The 20,685-nt window shown below is 42.3% G+C and overlaps 1 protein-coding gene and 1 long non-coding RNA gene across 2 annotated transcripts in view; one reads left to right on the forward strand and one right to left on the reverse strand.

The window, feature by feature from the left end:
* Positions 1–14,235, forward strand: part of Stx12 (syntaxin 12) — a 32,494-nt gene extending 18,259 nt beyond the window's left edge. The window contains exons 4-9 of the mRNA XM_005079547.4: positions 4,334–4,471; positions 4,815–4,858; positions 7,221–7,326; positions 9,606–9,678; positions 10,888–10,970; positions 12,728–14,235. Of these exons, the coding sequence (XP_005079604.1) occupies positions 4,334–4,471; positions 4,815–4,858; positions 7,221–7,326; positions 9,606–9,678; positions 10,888–10,970; positions 12,728–12,820 (537 nt within the window). The 3' untranslated portion in view covers positions 12,821–14,235. The remainder of the gene's footprint in view (positions 1–4,333; positions 4,472–4,814; positions 4,859–7,220; positions 7,327–9,605; positions 9,679–10,887; positions 10,971–12,727) is intronic.
* Positions 1–20,685, reverse strand: part of LOC121143908 — a 22,693-nt gene continuing 2,008 nt past the window's right edge. The window contains exon 2 of the long non-coding RNA XR_005881210.1: positions 1–422. This is a non-coding gene — a long non-coding RNA (uncharacterized LOC121143908). The remainder of the gene's footprint in view (positions 423–20,685) is intronic.

Here is a 20,685-nt window from a genome sequence, read left to right on the forward strand (position 1 = left end):
TGAGTGTCTGAGTATAAATCTAATTAATCTTATCAATAAAAAAAACCCAGGAGTCAGAAATTGGGGTACAAACCTGAAAGATCAGAGAAGCAGGGGAGCAGCCATAGTCGTTTCCTACCTCTTCAGTTCCCCCATCCAAAAGGGCCCAGATCCCCTCTCAGCCCCGCCTCACCACTTCCTGTGTGCTATCTGTCCTCAGTTCTCCAAACCTCCATGGGCAGCTTTGTTAGTCAGAGCACAATGGAAATGCCACACAGCAGGTGTCCTCTGGCCATCTCTGTGTGACTCCCTTGGTGCTTGCTTATGCTGGCACTTGAGTGATGGGCGGCCCGGCTCCCTTCTGTCCAGCTTCTCCACATCATCCCTTTCCTTCTCCAGCTGTGCACTGAAGAAGCACACATTTGCCAATGCTGGTAGTTTTCCTGGTAATGAGAAGGAAGTCTAAAAGCCTAATTCAGGCAGAGCATTGTAAGTGCTTAAGAATTAAATAGTAGCCCAAGCAAAGTATAAATAGAAAGTTAGGTCTGCTACCAAAAAACTTCAACTAATGTGTTCCAAAGCCAAACACAAGTATATTTTTGGACTATAAATGTCGTTACTCCCTTCCATTAGCCTGAATCATTAAGAATACAAAATAGAGCTGCAAACATGCTCTCCTCAGTGAAATACAATTCTGTTTCTCCCCTGTTGTGCTGACTTTCCTCTGCCTTTTCCCTATCTCATGTGGCTCAGTCCCATCACTCACCTTCTTGCCAATGCCCCGTATCTTAGCCAGTTCCTCCTGCTTCCTGTCAGTGGCCAGTTCCTCTGACCTTTTTTTGGAGCCCCTATCTTTCAAGACTATTTCACTATGTACTCCAGTTTGCTCTAGAATTTCACCTCTGCCTCCTCATTGCTGGCTTCTTTTTTTTTTTTTTTTTTTTTTTTTTTGAGACAGGGTTTCTCTGTGGCTTTGGAGGCTGTCCTAGAACTAGCTCTTGTAGACCAGGCTGGTCTCAAACTCACAGAGATCCGCCTGCCTCTGCCTCCCGAGTGCTGGGATTACAGGCTTGCACCACCACCGCCCGGCTTCATTGCTGGTTTTTAGTACATAGCTTTTTTGTTTTCCTTGGTCCTCTCGCTTGATCTCTCTCTTCTGAAACTTACTCTTCCATGATGCTCTTCAACTCTGATGGTGCCAAAGATAAGTTTGGCACACCCCAAAGTTCTGCTGTTGATCCTCTGATTTCCTTACCCCATCCCTTCTTCCCCAGGAGCCTCACTTAAAGACTCCAGTGCTGCCTTTATCATGAGGGCACCCAGATATTTCCCCAAATTTTGTTCCAAAGTCTTCAGATTTGATTGTGCTGCGAGCTGCCTTTGCCAATGCCTGATCTGTTCTCTCCAACTTATTTGTGGTGCTGGGATGGGATGCAGAGCCTTGCATGTGCTAGATATCTGGTCTACCACTGAGCTGCTTATCCAGCCCTTGGCATGTCCTCTTGAATGTACTACCTCCCTATAAAGTACAGTAATGGTCTTCTTCTGAATTCCTCATTCAAACCTATGAGATAAGTTGATTGACTATCCCTATCATCATAGACATAAGTTATACATAAGGGCTGAGCACAGATAGCTCAATAGTAGAGCACTTAGCTGGCATGTACAAGGTCTTTGGTTCCATCCCCAGCACAGGAAGGAAAAAAAATTGTGCCTTTTGATCTAATCCCTAAGGAAAAAACAATTTGAAGGGGGGAATAAATGTATCTGTTTTGGAGTCAAGTGTAAATTACTATTACAATGGCTCACGTTAGCTTTATTTGTAGTGATTTAAAACTGGTAACAGTGGAAGGAATGTTTACATAAATGTACTAAAAACAGACTCAAAATATATGTAATAAAGTTCATAATTGTGAAGAGTATAGTAAAGCAGAAGATGTTCACGATATATTTTAAAAATAGTATTTTAGGGCTGAGGGTAACTCAATGGTAGGGCGGTTGCTTGGTATGTATAAGGCTCTGTGTTTGACCCAGTTAGTATTTTTTACTTATTTGTTTTGTTTGTTTATTGGTCTCTCTGTGTATTCCTGGGTGTCCTGGAACTCACTATGTATACCAGGCTGGCCTTGAACTCACAGAGATCCTCTTGCCTCTTCCTCCTGAGTGCTGAAATCAAAGGCGTGTACCATCACGCCCAGCTTCAGTAATTTTAGATGGCAAGACTGGGGGTAATATTCCTTCCCTTCTTGCTGCAGTCCTCCTGCCTTTGCTTCCTGAGTGCTGGGATTACAGCCCACAGAACTTTTTGGGAGGCTGTGTGTAACACGAATAATAAAAACCCAGAGGCAGGGCTAGAGAGATGGCTCTGTGGTTAAGAGTACTGACTGCTCTTCCAGAGGACCTAGGTTCAATTCCCAGCACCCACATGGCAGCTTACAGCTGTCAGCAACTCCAAGATCTGACACCCTCACACAGATATACATGCAGGCAAAACATCAGTGCAAATAAAATAAAATGAATGAATTATATAAAAGAGACTCCTTTAAGCCAAAACTAGTAAACAAAGCAAAACAACCCAGAGCTGATGATCAGATAAGCAAAGCACCCAGCTACTAGCTCTTACCTCTACCTCAGACTGAAAGGGTGAGCCAGCCAGCTCCACAAATCCTCAGACTGCATCCCTAGACTGCTGCCTCTCCTCAATGTGACTGGAGACTACATCTTCCATGAGACCCTTTGCCTCTTCCTTTCTGCCTCCCTCGTGCTGGGGTTGAAGGTGTGGGATCCCAAGTGCTGAGATCTTTGTGTGAGCTGTTCCTCTTTAGGACTGGATCAATTTCATGTAGCTCAGTGTGGCCTTGAACTCACAGAAATCCATCTGCTTGTCTCTTGAGTCCTGCCACCACCACCTGGCTCTATGACTTGCTAATATGGCTGCTGGGATTAAAGGTGTGCATCACCATTGCCTGGCTCTGTGGCTTGTGACCAGCTTTGCTTTCTGTACCCTCAGGCAAACTTTAATAAATCATAAATAATATATCACCACAGCAGTGGAGTAGGTGTTTGTTTGTTTGAGACAAGTCTCACTGTAACTCTGGCTGGCCTAGAACTGACTCTGTAGACCAGGCTGGCCTTGCACTCACAGAGGTTCACCTGCCTCTGCCTCCCAAGTGCTGAAATTAAAGGTATGTATCACTGTGCCAGCCTGTTATAATGTTTTAAATCCCAGAAAGAAGAAAAAAATTCCTCACCTAAACTTGCTTTCAAGTATAGCCATCACTTTCTGAGTCATTCTTGATTTTACCCCTCTTCCTTCATCTGTAGTTACTAAGTCATAATGTTTCTTAAATTCCTTTTTGTGATCCAATTACTGCCATTATATCCTCCTACCCATTAAACCTAGATTGTTGCAGTAAGTTTTTTCACTTCTTCCTGTTCCTGGTGGCATGCTGTCACAGTCTAATTTCTCCAAGTTAGTAGGTTGTACCTGTCAGATTGTGTTCTCTTCTCAGTTGCCATTGCTCTGTTCCTTAGAGGTGACCCCTGAATGCACTAGTTTGACATTTAGAACTGGCTAGTTAGCCCTTTCTTGCTTTTCCGTATTTATACACTTTGTTGATAATTTTCTATCTTTATGATGTGGAAAAATAAGCTATTTTTTGCCATTTAAAAGGTTATTTTTAAAAAACAATATTTAAGTCAGGCATGCTGGTACATATCTTTAATCCAGCACTGCAGCACTGCCATGGCTCTGTATCCTTATGTATAAGTGGAAGAAGCTGTTGAGAGTGGGATGCTGTTCCCCATCCATGTCTAGCCCAGCTCAGGTTCTCTCAGTTTGCTTTTTTTGAGAGACATCATTAGTAAGCTTAGTAAGGTAACCTGTAGCAAATAAAGTGCTTTTTAAGTTCTTGAAAAATATAAAACTCAAAAAGAAAAGCTGTCAAGGAAAATAATGATGGTTTCCAGGAAAGCCAGTAACTCAATATAAGGGAATACAGTTTCAATGTTTTCACAAAAAATACTTTCAGATCCAGTCTGAGCTCAAAGGCCTTAACTATGCATTTAGATTCTCCAGGAAACAAGTATAACAAATTACAGTTCCTTTTGAGCTATGAGGTAAGTGACTCCTGGGTCTCAGGATCATGAATGTGCTTTGACCTGTTTCATAGGGTTAACCTGGGATTTGGTTTAGGAAAGAACAAACTAACTTAAGGAAGAGCCTATTTTGTAATTTTGTAATAATTTTTATACTTCGAAATCTCTTAGATATATAATTGTGCTTTAAACAGGCATTAAAACCAAGTGACTCTGAGTTTGTCTGAAATTTCAAGTTCTTGCTTGGTTTCTTTAGCGCCAGCAGAGGCTTCAGAAGGAACGTCTCATGAATGACTTCTCGTCGGCCTTGAACAACTTCCAGGCTGTGCAGAGAAAGGTGTCTGAGAAGGAGAAAGAAAGTATCGCCAGAGCAAGAGCTGGGTCTCGTCTTTCTGTAAGTTCATTCCCAAGAGAAGACCTTTGCAAGCCCAGAATCTACCCCAGACGTGTCCCCTCCATGCCACTGCCTTGTCCACTCCATGTCACCAGCCTCGTCCTCTGCAGAGTGCTTCATGTTCTTGGGTCTACACTGAGGCAGATTTGCTTTCATCCATTTCATACTGTTTCTCACTCAAGACAAATTGTCATTACTCAAGAGTCCTGTGTCAGCTTATAGATGCTGTTAGAGGGGAGGGTGTGTCACTCCTTGGTCCTACAGCTAAGGCAACTCTTGTTTTGTGTGTGTCTCTGGCATGGTTTTTTGGATAACAGCAGCGATAATGCCATCTGCTTTCTAGGCAGAAGACAGGCAAAAAGAGGAGCAGCTCGTCTCATTTGACAGGTAAAGAGTCTCTCACCCAGCCTGCTGGACAGTCACTGTGACTCCACATCTTCGTGTCTGTTATTATGTCATTCTTTTTTATGTTTATGGGGGTTTCGCTTGCATGTAATTCTATGCAGCATGCAAATGCCTGGCACCCACAGAGACCAGAAGAGAGCTTCAGAGCCTCTGGAACTGGAGTTTCAGATGGTTGTGAGCTACTATGTGGGTGCTGGGAATCAAACCTGGGTACTCAGAAAGAGCAATCAGTGCTCTTGACGGTTGAACATTCTCTCCAGTCTCTTCGTGAATATTTTTACTTTTTTAACCAAATCAGGGCTGGGTGTATTGGTGGGCACTCCTTTAATCCCAGCATTTGGATGGGAAGAAGCAGGTGGATCTCTGAGTTTGAGGTCATGCTGGTCTACATAGTGAGTTCCAGGGTAGCCAGGGCTACATGGTGAGACCCTGTTTTCTTGGGGATGAGGTAGAAAGATCAAAAGAGTTGGAAGATAGCCTACACTACAAAGCTTGACACTCAAGTAAGTAAATGAATAAATAGAGTTGGAGAGATGACTCAGTGGTTAAGAACATTAGCGACTTTTGCAGAGGTCCAGGGTTTAGTTCCCAGTACTCATGGTGGCTCACAACCGTCTGCAGTTCAGTTCCAGGGGATCCAATGCTGTCTTCTAGCTACCAGGCACCAGGGACACACATGGTACACATATATATGTGCAGAAAAAATAAAGAAATCTTAAAAATAAAATAACAAAATAGAGAATAAAGTAAAATATTGGGGCTAGAGAGATGGCTCAGCAATTAAAAGCACTGGCTGTTCTTCCAGAGCACTGGGATTCAATTCCTAGCACCTACATGGTGGCTCACAACCCTCTGCACCTTCAGGTCCAGAACTGTTGCCCTCTTCTGGCCTCCTTGGGCATGGTACCTTAAGTAAGCTTCAGGCTAGCCAGGGAGGTCTCCAAAAATGGGTAACAGAATTACCTAGGAACTCACTATGTAGACCATACCCATTAGTTTGGAACTTATGTGGCTTATAGATATGTATTCATCTCTCCCATTACATTGTGGGCACCTCAAAGCCTAAAGGACATGCTTTTAATATTATGTAGATGAAGTATGATTTATACATATTGTTGAGAAAATGCATAAGGGCTAGAAAGATGGCTCAGTGGGTAAACGCACATGCTGCCAAGGCTGACATCCTGGACACCACATGGTAGAAGGGAAGAGCTAACTCCTAGAGGTTGTCCCCTGACCTCCACTTACTTGTACATGCATGCACACATACAATTAAAATACATGTGCTGTGTGTGTATGATGGCGCATGCCTTTAGGGAGTCAGAGACAGGCAGATCTCTGAGTTCAAGACTATGGTCTACATAATGAGTCTATGTAATTTCCCCCCTATTTTTGGAGACAGGTTACTGTGTAGCCCTGGCTGGCCTGAAGCTTGCTTTGCAGACCAGGCTGACCTTCAACTCAAAGAGATCCACCTGCCTCTGTCTCCTGAGTGCTGGGCTTAAAGGCATGCACTACCACACCCAGCCTATACATGTAATGACTTTTTAAAATTTACTTTATTTTTTATTTTATGTGCCTTGGTGTTTTGTCTGTATGTATGTCTGTGTGAGAGTGTCGGATCTCTTGGAACAGTAGTATTGTTTCAGACATTTGTGAACTTCCATGTGGATGCTGGGAATCGAACCTGTGTCCTCTGAAAGAGCAGCCAGTGCTCTTAACTGTTGAACCATTTCTCCAGCCCATAATGATTTTTTTAAAAAGAGTCAGATACTACATAACATTGAATTTTCCAAGTATTTTTTTAAATTTAATAAATAGCACACTTTTCTTCTAAGTACCCGAAAATATCAAGTTGCAAAAGTTTTATGACCTTTTAGTTTGGTTTTCTGTTAAGTGGGGTCTATCCCAAAACAGTCTCAAGGAACTTCCTTAGGAACCAGATGTGGTTCTCACAGATGAGTTGGTGAAACCCTGTTTGGTGGCTGAGTTTGTTTTCCTTCATTCATTTACAGCTCCTGTACACAGATTGTACTTTGAGAGTGCCCTGGAGAGCTGGGTCAATGTTCTTCATTGAGTTTGAAACTCTGGGTACTTCCCTTGTCTGGAAAAAGTACCCCTAAGTGGCAAGGAGGCCTGTCCTCTAATTCTGCCTCATCTCAGTTTTGCCTATGGCTGAAATTGAATTTTCTTGGTATCACATCCTTGTCTCTGAATTTTGTATTGCTAGCAGAAGAGTTGGGTCCTGGGCAGTGTCTGTAGGTCCTGCTGTCAGCAGAGATGTAGTTATGTCTCCTCGTACCTTAGAGAGAAGGAATCAACTGGAGTGCTTGTCTCCCTGTAGCCATGAAGAGTGGAACCAGATGCAGAGCCAGGAGGATGAGGCGGCCATCACTGAGCAAGACCTGGAACTGATTAAAGAGAGGGAAACGGCGATTCGGCAGCTGGAGGTACTAGGCAGCCTATGGCTTCCTTTGCTTGGGTCTTCAGATACTTGGAGTGTTTTTGCTGGATTCATATGAAAAGGGGTGGATTGAGTGAGTCTTTGTACATTATATTATCTGTCTGTTTAGTCACGGCAGAATTGAATCACTGCTATGTGCTGCTGGTCTGGGCACTCAGGAGTACCCAGATTCTTCCTCCAACTCCACTTAGCACATGGTCTCCAGGAGAGACACATGCATGGAAAACAGCAAGGCAGATGGTACTGTGTTGCTTCCTAGAACTTTCTCCATCTCAGTAGCAGTCTTCAGGTTAAGCAGGGTTCTGTGGAAAGCTCCTTTCCACAGGCAGGCCAAAGTTCTTGCTCTATTTTTGTACATTATGAAGTCCAGTTCTGGTTGTTCTTCCAAGAGGACCGGGGTTCAATTCCCAGCACCCATATAGCAGCTCCTAACTGTCTGTAACTCCAGTTCCATGGTACCCAACACCCTTACACAGACAGACATGCAGGCAAAACACCAGCGCACATAAAATAAATAAATAATATAGTGTCCAATTCCAAGGATAGCTCTTGTCACTTCAGTGGGTCAGAGGTGGAGCCATTTTTGATGTGGGATTGAGAGAGAGTTTCATAGACTGTAGACTGTTCTTGGCTCCTTGAGCTCCATCGTGATCAAGGTAACATATAAAAACATTTTTTTGACTGGACGTTGGTGGTGCACGCTTTTAATCCCAGCACTTGGGAGGCAGAGGCAGGTGGATCTCTGTAAGTTTGTGAGTTGAGGCCAGCCTGGTCTACAGAGAGAGTTCCAGGACAGTCTCCAAAACAATACAGAGAAACCCTGTCTCAAAAACAAAAACAAAAACAAAAAAAATTTTTTTTAATGCTGTTAAAGGTATGCTCATATGGTACAGTAGTCTGAATATATATTGTCCCAGTTAGTGGAATGTTTAGGAGGAGTGCTTTTTTTTCTTTTTCTTTCTTTTTTTTTTCTCAAGACAGGGTCTCTCTGTATTGTTTTTGGAGGCTGTCTTGGAACTCTCTCTGTAGACCAGGCTGCCCTTGATTAAATTTAGTTTACTCTTTATTTACTTACTTATTTATTTGTTTGCTTGTTTGTTTTGTTTATGAGTGCTCCTAGGGATCAGAAGAAGGAATCAGATCCCTTAGGATTAGAGTTCTGGGTGGTTGTGAGCTGCCATGTATGTGCTGGGAACCCAACCTGGGTCCTCTGCAAGAGCAACGATTGCTCTTAACTGCTGATTCATGTCTCCAGGCTCTAAAAGAAAGCATTAGTTGGGAGCTTGCTCACAGTGTCAGATGGGAGTCCATGACCATCATGGTGGGAGCTCGGCCATAGGCAGGGAGGCAGGCGTGCCGCAGCAGCGGTAGCTGAGAGCTTGCATCTGACCCGCAAGATGGAGGCACGAGAGTGAGACCGGGCCTGGCATGGGCTCTTGGAAGTTCAAAGCCCGTCTCCAGTGAGACACCTCCTCTAGCAAGACTTGACCTCCTCCTATAGTCCCCCAACTGGGGCAACACTCATTCAGACCACACCCCCTGTGAGCATACCTCTAACAGGCTAATCCCTTGCTCTTCTACCTGACATGAGGCAGGCCATGGCTTATTACCTATAAGTAAGCAAAAACCTGAGCCTGGAGATTCTTATTTCCTTCACTGCCAGGAAAACTGTGCAGTTTGGCTCACCAAGCTGACTTGTCACTGAACTTTTTCAGTCAGAACTGCATGTTTCCAAATGCTGTTGTCTGTTCACCCTACCAACTGTTCTCCCCCGTCTAAGCTCTTTGTCAGTTGAAAGCTGTTTATATGGGGCACCATCCAAGTGACAGTAGAGTCAGAATCTAGTAGTTCTCACATAGACCCAGGGTCAGCCCTGGGGGAAACCAGCTCCTTGTCGTTCGTCTTCCACTTCTTCCCCAGGCAGCACAGTCCTATAGAAGCGTTTCAATTCTCTCGTTCAAAGTCCTAGTGCTCACTGACATTGGTCTGCTCCACGTAGCTCTCACACTGAGACTGTGTCCACCCCAGCATTCCAGTTTAGGCTTGAATGACCTTACTAGTTCTCAGGTAATATGCAATTAGTATTTTTTGTTGGGTGGGTTTCATGCCGTCTGTTCTACAATATGAAGTAAATAGCAATAGATGGTTTTCTGTTCATGGAAAAAGTTGCAAAGCACATGTGATATATTAATCTTTAGGGAAGGAAAGGAAAGAAATCTTCTAAAATGTTGCTTAATGTGACTTAATTGTTTTGTTTTTTTTTAGGCTGACATTTTGGATGTCAATCAGATATTTAAAGATTTAGCCATGATGATCCATGACCAAGGTGACCTGATAGGTATGTACTTATTACTCTAACCTTGGGGTGAATACAAAGATCAATAAGATGGGTCACCTATAATCTTTTTTTTAAGTTATGGGATTCATTTTCTTAGAGGGTCAGCTGTAGAGGTCAAAGGGTGCACACCATTCTCAGCCCTGTTCCCTTGTTATAGCCCATGAATCTAGTAGAGAAAGAGCTGTCAGCACCCCAGCTCCAGACTCTTGCAGGATTGTGGGGTTAGTAACTTTTAAAAGCTTTTTAATGTGGAAATAATACCAAGTTTATAAAAAGCTGCAAAATAAGCTGTGCGGTGGTGGCGCACACCTTTAATCCCAGCACTCGGGAGGCAGAAACAGGTGGATCTCTGTGAGTTCGATGCCAGCCTGGTCTACAGAGCGAGTTCCAGGACAGGCTTCAAAGCTACACAGAGAAATCTTGTCTTGAAACAAACAAACAAACAAACAAAGCTGCAAAATAAAAACAATACAAGGCATCTTTTATATTGCTACCCAGGATTTTCCTGGTTAATAACATTTTGCTCCACGTGCCTTGTGATGTACCGGCATCTGTGTGTAGAGATACGTAAATGTACATATATGCATGCCCCCCATGCAAGTTTTTTTCTCTTGAACCCTGTATAGGTGAATTGCATTCTTAGTAACCTCTTGCTATTAAATATTTCAGTATTTCTGAAGAATGGGGCTATTCTCTTATGAAGTTAGAAACTTATAGCTGAGAGTGATAGTGATATCTATAACCTTGGCACTCAGGTGGAGGCATGAGGGCCAGGATTTGAAGGCTAGTGTCAGCTTCGTGGCATGTTATTGAGGATGTTGAGACCATCTTAGGTGACATGACACCCTATCTCAAAAAATTAAATGAAAAGAAGTCAATCTTGATTTTTATGGCTGGATGGTAATAGTGAAACTAAGGCTTAGCATCAAATCTGTTCAGTGGGGCTGGAGAGATGGTGCAGCAGCTAAGAACAGTGGCTGCTCTTCCAGAAGACTCAGGTTTGATTCCCAGCACCCACACAGCAGCTCACAATCATCTGTAAGTCCAGTTCTGAGGGATCCAACTCCCTCTTCTGGGCTCCAGGCATGTACATGGTACTCAGACATACATGCAGATAAAACACCCATATACATTAAAAAAGAAAGAAATTGTTTTGTTTGCAGTATTGAAATTCCTGAATGGGCTAAAATGTGCGTGTATCTTTTACAGATAGCATAGAAGCCAATGTGGAAAGCTCAGAGGTGCACGTGGAAAGAGCCACTGACCAGCTGCAAAGAGCTGCTTATTACCAGGTAAAGTCAGCACCTGAGAAAGTCTCTCTGCTGTAGACTCAGTGAGCAACTAGGCTGTGTTGATACACTGCAGGCAGTTGCAGCCTTTTGCCTGGGTTTAAGCTGAAGGCAGGCAATCATAATTTGTATCCCCATTCCCATTTTTTAGTTTTTGTCTTTGCAGCCAGATCACCAACACCATCAAATCTTGAGTAACTTATTCAGAGGCTGTGTGGACTAAAAACTAATCTCATGAGCTAGCTTAACACCTAAATCTAGCATGGTGCTAATCTTACACACTAAACAGCTGGTCTCTCAGGAGACTTAGAGCTAAAGGGAGAGTAGAGCTTCAGATGCACCTGTGCTGACTGTTGCTTCGAGTGTGGATGTCTTCGAGTCAACTGTGTCAGTTCTATGTAAACAGGGCTTAGTCATTATGGAACTGTGCCCATGAAGGAGATTCTTCTGGTTTTATTACTTATGAGTCGTTTTGTTTTGCTTTATGAGATAGGGTCTCACCATGTAGTCCTGACTGACCTGGAACTCACAGAGATCCTCCTGCCTCAGCTTCCCATGTGCTGGATTAAAGGTGTGTGCTCTTTTTCTGAGTCTGTATCAGGTTTTGGATATTGAAAACAAAGTCCTCATTTTCCCCACATTTAGTGTTGGGTAACTCTTTAGAAGTAGCTTGCATTTTAGTAATTTTCTGTATTCCTGAGGTAGCTATATTTTACCTTGGTATATGCTTGAGGAAGTTGTGTTTCTTGAAAACTTTGTGCCAAATATTAAACAAGAAAAACATCAAACATGAGGCATGATCCCGTTATAACAAACATATAGCAAACCAGCACTGTGCATAGATGAGTAAGCAGAAGGAACACAGGCCTTCAACCCAGTGTCAGGAGGCAGAGGCAATAGATTTTTGTAGATTCAGTTAGATTAAGTTAACCTGGTCTGTAGAGAGAGCTCCAGGACAGCCAAGCCTACATAATAAGACCCTATCTCAGCCCGGTGTTGGTGGTGCATGCCTTTAATCCCAGCACTCAAGAGGCAGAGGCAGGTGGATCTCTGTGAGTTTGAGGCCGGCCTGGTCTACAGACCGAGTTCCAGGACAGCCTCTAAAACAATACAGAGAAACCCTGTCTCGAAAAACACCAAAAAAAAAAAAAATCCTATCTCAAAAAACAAACACACAAAACTAAACCCAGAGAGCAGAAAGAAATAGAATGATATATTAACAGTCTTATCTATGGGTGATTGCTTTCTTTCTGCTGCCTGTATGTTTTCCAGTGAATGTACTATTTGTGCTAAGTGTAAAGTAGTTATTAAAATACACAAGGCCTAGGGAGAAGGCTCAGTGGTTAAAGCAAACTAGAGGCCTGGCCTTCAAAGCCTCAGACCTTTGTTAACTCCAGCCATGGATGGTAGAGGAGGATCCATGTGAGACAAGTCAAGCAGCAGATGACACTGCTAAAACAAAGGTGTCCTTTGCAAAATTGTATTTGTGAACAACTTAACTTGCATGACTGTTTAGAACTGGTGACTTTGGATTTTTAAGATGTTTGCATAAGCATGGTAAGAGTTAATTATAGGCTGGAGATGTGACTCTGTAGTAGAGCACATATCTAGTGTGTACAAAGGCCTGGGTTCAGTCCAAGCAGGGAAATATAAAAGTGTTATTATGAATTCAAGGAGGCAGATTATGATGCACTCTTAGACTCTTAGGTATAAAAATTTTTACTTGTTTCATGAGTGTCTTTAAATATTTCTTTCTTCAGAAAAAATCTCGAAAGAAGATGTGTATCCTCGCCCTTGTCCTGGCCGTGATTCTTACAGTCTTGGGAGTGGTTATCTGGTTTGCTTCTAAATGAGGTGTGGTTGCCTCAGAGCTTCTCCTGCTGAGGTATTTTCAAGGGCAAGTGCTTGATGGAATCTTGCCAGAACAAACTGACCACAGAAGAGAACGTGTACCAGAGTGTCCTGTGATAATTTAGCTAGAAACTAACTACTAACTAGTCCTTGGAATTAGTGACCCATGGAGACAGTATTTATCCATTTATGCATATATTCTATTGATTTCTCAGATAAGGAATTAATTTATGTGTGTTTTCCTTTCTCTTGTATTTTGATTGCCCTTTATCCCAAGTGTTTATTGACAGTTCCATTGTGGATGTTCTTTTTGACAAGTGACACTACAGTCTCATAATATTGTTTTTTGTATATATACAAACTTTACCTTTTTATGAGCATCTGAGATAAATTTCCTTCTGGAACCAGCCCATTGACATCTGAGAAACTGTACAATATGCCAGCAATTTTTATTTAACCTTTTTGATTTGAGTTTCCAAGGGGTCTGTTCTCTGTTTTGCAAGATTTTGGCACTGTATGAGTGGGGAGTAGGAACACTGCACCTGTGACTTCAGATGAAATGAGAAGGGCCTGTCTGTGAGAGTGGGCCCTTGCAGGGTGTGTATGAAATTCTGGGTTTAATATGTTAACTGACTATTGTCTGCTGGTGTTGTTTACAGAGTCCATCCCTGCACACTAAGTCATCCCGCTCCTGTTTTAAAGAGTTTCATTTCATTGACAATGTTGCAATCAGATAGCCCCTCTTCCACCTGTCTGCATAGAAGGGGAGAATTAGGCACAGCATGATTTTGGAAAGCAAATAGGAATTTGGAATGATTCTCTTGTTCACTTGTGGCTTACATTCCAGGTGAATGATAAACGTTGCTATCAAAGGCTGTTCCCGAGCCTTATAAGCGTTGCCTAGCTTTGATGGCAAGGTTTTAAAGTTTAGAAGTGGGGTTTAAAGCTTAGGTCTGTGAACCTATTGATAAAGCAAAGAAAAGGTTCCTTTTTGTAAATAATACTGGTTTATTGATGTTAGATGTAGCCTAATTTATGAACAAGAGCTCAAACTCAGCGTAGTGTTAGACAAAAACAGTTTTAATAAAAGGTTGTTGCCTTGTAATATAAACGTTGTCTACTGCCCTTTTTTTCAGAGGCCTGGAACAGGTAGAGTGTAATGAGCAGGTAGAGTGTAATTGGTTTAGGCATTCAGATAAATGTGAATCGAGACTGAAAATGTCAGCTCATCCTTCACTGAATTGGAGAATTTGGCTACTCTTGGTGTATTTATGTTTATTTCTTCTATTCCTCTTAATGTTACTCAATCTTGTTCTATACTAATGTGATCAGTAGGGAAATAAGGGCCCAAATGCATAAGTTTCTTTGCACTTTTGCACCATCCCACATACTTAATATAAATAAACATTTAAAAGCTTTTGTAGTTATTTTTATGAGTTAACATCCTGATGACATAGGTATTGGGTAATGTGCTGCCATGAGAAAAACGGACCACCAAGAAGACTGGAGAACAGGTAAGCATTGACTTGGGAATGGAATATAGGCATTGCTGCCTTTCTTTGAAAAACAGGACATAGAGAAAACTGGTTTGCACATACTTCTAATCCTATTACCTGAGGGGACAAGACAGCAAGGTTGTGAGTTCAAGGCCAGGCTGGGATACATAAAAGGATTGCGATTAGGCTCTGTGTTTAAGGAGAGGGAAAGGAAGAGAAGACAGTTGTCTGCATGACACAGTGGCCCACATGGCAGCTTCAGAGAAGCCCCTGTTCTCAAGTTGTAGCTGGACTTGGATATGTCATTTGTGATAGTTCAAGAAATAAAAGCTGTCTGTTTTGGAAAACTTGGAAACAACAAAGCTGCTGTAATTCCATAATTCTGTGCCATTGGTTGAGGGGTGGTCGTGATGGCTATGGGAACAAGTGGGAACTTGGTCAAGAGTTTATAGCCATTGTCAAGAAGCTCTAATAAACCTATTCCTAGAATGCTGCTTTGTGCCTGGTTATCTTTGGAGGCACTATGATTTCAGACAGTGGCTCTTGCCTTCATATTATAAATGTGTAAAAAGTGGTGAAGCTGTGGTCCCCATACCCAGAGACTCAGCTGTTCATTAGTTTGGTCTGTTTCCCAGACACAGGAATCTGCTAAAGGCCCACATGCATACTTTGTGTAGCCAGTGCTGAGAACCATTGTGTGCAAGTCTAAAACTAGACTGTAGTATGAAAGACCTGAACACTACTAGCCCACCAGTAACTTGTTGAGGGTACTTAGACAAGTCGCTTAGCCCATAAGCCCCATGGTTTTTCTCAATCGCTCTTTAAAAAAAAAAAGACAAACCGAATTCTTTTATTGATTCTTTGGGATTTCACAGCATGCATCCCAATCCCATTCTTTTCCTAGTCTCTCCATATCTACCCTTCACCCTTGCAGTGTCCCCACCCAAAAGAAAAATTTAAAAAGTAAAAATATTAACTCAAACAGCAACAGCAAAACACTTGACTCCTCAGTCTTTCCCACCTCTCCATCATTTCTTTGTTCATCTCAGTGGCACTGGAAGCTGCAGGGTGTCGTGCAGTGTACCCTTCTGTCTAAACAGCTTTACTTGCAAATGTTCATTGTAATGAACTGTTGGTCTGTTGCAAGGCCTCTGGCTTCTGGTACACTGTCAATATTGGACCCTCACCTAAACTCCTCTCAGATATCCTGCTGTTGCCCACAGTCATAGAGATCCTATGACTATGGGTCCATAACACCACTCCCTTCATGAGTTCCAGCAGGTCATTGATGGGGCAGATGTTGCAGTGGGCCAACCTGGATACGTGCCTGGGTGGTATCTGAAATGGTCAGTCCTCCTCCTCCTCCTCCTTCCTTTTTCTTTCTTTTTTTTTTTTTTTTTTTTTTTTTTACGAGACAGGGTTTCTCTGTATTATTTTGCAGGCTGTCGGTCCAGCCTAGCCTCGAACTCACAGAGATCCGCCTGCCTCTGCCTCCTGAGTGCTGGGATTAAAGGTGTGCACCACCACCGCCTGGCTCCTTTCTTTCTTTTATACTATAAAATTCCTAAGATAACAGGTGTATAGTCTGAACATACAAATTGTAGATGTATTTCTGTATTCCTTTCCATTTTGCACCTCCTGTTCAGCTTCCTGAATTGAAATTGAAATGTTCTAGGAATACTGGGTACTATCTAGCACACTCTTTAAAAAGAAAAGTAACGCTGGGCGTTGGTGGTGCAAGTCTTTAATCCCAGCACTCAGGAGGCAGAGCCAGGTGGATCTCTGAGTTCGAGGCCAGCCTGGTCTACAGGGCAGGTTCCAGGACAGCCTCCAAGCAATACAGAGAAACCCTGTCCCAAGAAACAAAAAAACAAAACAAAAAAAAAACCTTCAAATTAAAAAAAAAGTAATAGATTATGTTATGTATATGAATACTTTGCCTATATGTATGGCTGTATGCCATTTGCATGCCTGGTGCCCTAAGTGTTTAGAGCAAGTGTCAGATCCCTGGAACTGTTGTTAGAGATCATATGGATGCTGGGAACTGAACCTTGATTCTCTGCATGAATAACAGTCTTAACTGCTGAGCCATTAGCAGTCTCTTAAAATGAGTTGTGTTATGTAGAGTAAATAAGAGCATTCTGACCACTTGGTTGGTAATGTTTCACAATAAGAATATGATAAATATTAAATTGGTGTTCTCAGCAGGGGTATGTTCATAAATGTTCATGTGTGCATACCCACCACAAACATAACACTTTTTATATTTACTAAGGGAGTGCCTTTCTACTCAGTGTGAAATCTGTAATAAACTCTTACTGCTTTGTACCATTGGGCAGAGACATTAAAGGGCAAGCATGGTAATATGCACCATGAATCCTAGCACTCAGGACATAGAGACAGATGGATCTCCATGAATTCAAGGCCATCCTGGCCTCACAACAGGGTTTTAGGGTTTTTGTTTGTTTGTTTGTTTTTGTCTGCTTCTTTTTCTTTTAAGGAAGGAAAAGATAAATTACCATTCAATCTGTGAAAAATAAACCAATAAGCTCTTCATAGTCTACTATTTGATTTGTTTTGTATTTTCTCTTCAGATACTATCTTATCGTGGGAATGAAGCTTTTGCTTTTGGTCACTTAGTGCAGACTGCATAACTCAAGTCACATCTCAGTCCATTCTGTGTCCTAGGGCTGGGAATCTCCTGCTCTCTTTCCTGTTTTTTTTTTTTTTTCAGACACGAATATTATAGCCCTAGCCTTCCAAGGATTCTTTCCAGTATTGCTTTCTAGCACTACAAAGTACAACTACTTTAAATTCTCTATCTAGCTAAGACTTAATTTAGAAGGTGTGTGTGTGTGTGTGTGTGTGTGTGTGTGTGTGCGCGCCTTGTGTGTGCGCCTTGTGTGTGCCTGGCACCCAAGTAGGTCAGAAGAGGGCATCAGGTCCCCTGGAACTGGAGTTAGAGACTGTTGTGAGCCACTGTGTGGATGCTGGGAATCAAATTGGGGCCCTTTGCAAACCACTGCTGAGCCATCTCGCCAGGTGAGCATTTAATTTTTAAAGAATAAACTTAGGCTGGGCATGGTGGCACACACCTTTATTAATCCTAGCACTTGTGAGCCAGAGACAGCTGCATCTGAGTTTGAGACCAGCCTAGTCGACATTCTGATATCCTGTCTAAAAGCAAGAAAGGAAAGAATAAATTTGTAGCTGTCAAAGCAGCTTAGCAGATAAAGACATCTGCTGGGATGCCTGGTGTAACAAGAGGAATAGACTGGTAATGATACAAGCTTTAGAGGTGGATCATGATTAAGACCAAGATTTTACCTGTGGAGAAATTAGAATAATGCCATAGTGAAGTTTTGATTCACATTTTTAATTGTATCTGAGAAAATTTCCTTTCTAAATTTCTTTGTGTGTAGGAGGGACTGAGGGAAGCTCCTATGTATGCGTAGGTGTGCATATGCATGTGTAGAGATATATGCATGCATACTTGTACAGATCCTAGGAGAACCTTGGGAGTTGTTCCTCAGGTGTCTGTTATCTTCTGTTTGAGACAGGATCTCTTGCAAACTTACTTTGCCAGGTAGGTGAGACTAGCTGACCAGTGAGCTTCCAGGGTTTTGCCTGTGTCTGCTTCCCATCCTTCCATGATTGAAATTACAGACATGCACCACCAGTTCTGGCTTTTTACTTGGGTTTTTGAGGACCTAAACTTAGGTCCACTTAGCAAGGCAGGTGCTTTACTGACTGAACAGGAATTTAAAGGCTTGAGGTGCTTTGCATGTCATTTGTGAAATATTTGAGCCTTTAGTGCCAGCAAGCTACTATGCTAGATTCTCTTACACTTATTTATGTATTATACCTATAAAGCTATCTGGGAGATTTATTGCAGCCCCTTTCTGTTTTTTATTGGTTTTTATTTTATATATGTATATGTGTATTTTGCCTGCATGCATGTATGTGTACTACATACATGACTGGTACGGGGGAGTTGGATTCCCTTGAATTGGAGTTACAAATGATTGTGAGCTGCAGTGTAGGTGCTGGGAATCAAACCCAGGTTTTCTGCACAAGCAGCAATTGCTCTTTATGGTGGAACCATCGCTAGACCTCCTTAAGTTTTTTTTTACATTTATTTATTTGGGAAGGGTGTGGCCTGTCACAGAATGCATATAGGAATCAGAACAACTTGCAAGAGTCTGTTCTCTCTTTCCTGTATGGCTCAAGGAGCCGAACTCAGATTGTCAATGTTGGCTTTTACCTGCTGAGCCATCTTGTACTCTTTTTTTTTTTTTTTTTTTTTTTTTTTTTTGGTTTTTCGAGACAGGGTTTCTCTGTATTGTTTTGGAGGCTATCGGTCCAGCCCAGCCTTGAACTCACAGAGATCCGCCTGCCTCTGCCTCCCGAGTGCTGGGATTAAAGGCGTGTGCCACCAACGCCCGGCACTCTTTTTTTTTTTAAGATTTATTTATTTATTACATATACAGTTTGTCTACATGCCAGAAGAGGGCATGTATCAGATTGAATTGTAGATGGTTGTGAGCTACCTTGTGGTTGCTGGGAATTGAACTCAGGACCTCTGGAAGAGCAGTCAGTGCTCATAACCTCTGAGCCATCTCTCCAGCCCCCATTGTATACTCTTAATGATTCAAGAAGTGGAGACAAATGTACCCTGCCCATGATCAGACAGCTTGTAATCATGGTCATCTTGTTTACTCACATTTCAAACCACCATTACACAGTATGTATAGTCTATGCATCGCTGAGAGAAGCCTCCTCTAAGACAGACCTGGAGAACTGGTCATTTCTACTGAAACTAGCATCATCTCCTTCAGTACACCTGTGCACTTTCCCTCCATCACCTGCTATCGAAGCTTCCCTCTTTAAAAAAAAAAAGACCTACTTATTTATTATGAGTATACATCGTTCTGCCTGCAGCATATATTCCTTCAGGTCAGAAGCGGGCACCAGATCGAATTACAGATGGTTGTGAGCCACCATGTGGTTGCAGGGAATCGAACTCAGGACCTCTGAAAGATTAGCAAGTGCTCTTAACCTCAGAGCCATATCACCAGCCCTGAAGCTTCCCTCTTATAATGTCTAACCATGCAACTTTCCATTGTCTTCATTTGATCATACCAAAGATGTTTTAAGATTTATTTTTATTTATGTGCATATGTTTGTGTCTGTGTATGCCACATGTGTGTGTACAGATAAAGGCCAGAAGAGAGTGTTAGATCCCTGGAGCTAGAGTCATGGGTGGTTGTGCACTGCTTCGTATGTTTTTTCCTTTGGTCATGGGGTCTCATGTGGAGCAGAACATGTGATTCTTCTGCTTCTACCTCTCAGGTGCTAAGATTACAAGTAATGTGTCACCACATCTGACTATTACTTAAAGTTGTTTTTTTTTTGACAGCTTTTAATGTCTTTAGATTTTATACTAGAGAAACCTGTCAGAGTCTTAAAATACTAAAGTCTTTAAATTCAAGTCTAGAGAAGTCTGTGGGAGACTTAAGAAATTAACTTCTCTTTGGCTATGACAACTAATTTAGTCTTTATTTCAGAAGTTAACTGTATTGCTGTCCTTCAGTTTGCTGGTCTGCACTGACACCATTGGCACCAAGCAGAGCGTTTTGCTTTGTGAGGGCCTTGTTAAGTGTAAAGTCCGGAGACACCAGAAGCTATGCTGGGATGGGGACATAATAATGTAGTAGAGAATTGTAAGGGTAAGAATACACCATTTAGGTTTCTTGTGGATAACAGTTGGTAGACCACACAGAGATTAAGAAATTGAAAGTTGAACTTTAGCTAGGATTTTGTCCAGCCATTGATAGCTAGAAATGACTTCAGCACTACCTCATGCCTGAAAGGGGATTCAAAACTCAAAAGCTCACACCAATTGCCAGATGAAAGTATCTTTGTATATGTGTGGTGCCTTGCACAAGCTAGGCAAACACCCTACTACAACTAACCACACTCTCTGCCATAAGTGTTTTATTTCGTAGAGCTTAGAGAACTGCCTCCACAGTTAAGAACACTTGGTGATCTTGCATTCAACCCAGATTTGGGTCCTAGCACCCCATGGCAGATCATAATTGTCTGCAGTTGCAGTTCCAGGGAATCTGTTATCCCCTTCTGGCCTTTGAGGGCGTCAGACACCCATGTGGTGCCCAGAGATACAGGCTGGCCTCAGACTCACGGGGATCCACCTGCCTCTGCCTCCCTAGTGCTGGAGTCAAAGGCATGAGCCACCACACCCAGCCCAGAACATTTTAAAACAATCTTTTAAAATGTAGTTTACAGGGCTGGAGCGATAGCTCAGAGGTTAAGAGCACTGATTGGTCTTCCAGAGGACTTGGGTTCAATTC

Source organism: Mesocricetus auratus, unplaced genomic scaffold, assembly GCF_017639785.1.
Source record: "Mesocricetus auratus isolate SY011 unplaced genomic scaffold, BCM_Maur_2.0 Super-Scaffold_100014, whole genome shotgun sequence".
In the NCBI taxonomy this organism is placed as follows: Eukaryota; Metazoa; Chordata; class Mammalia; order Rodentia; family Cricetidae; genus Mesocricetus; species Mesocricetus auratus.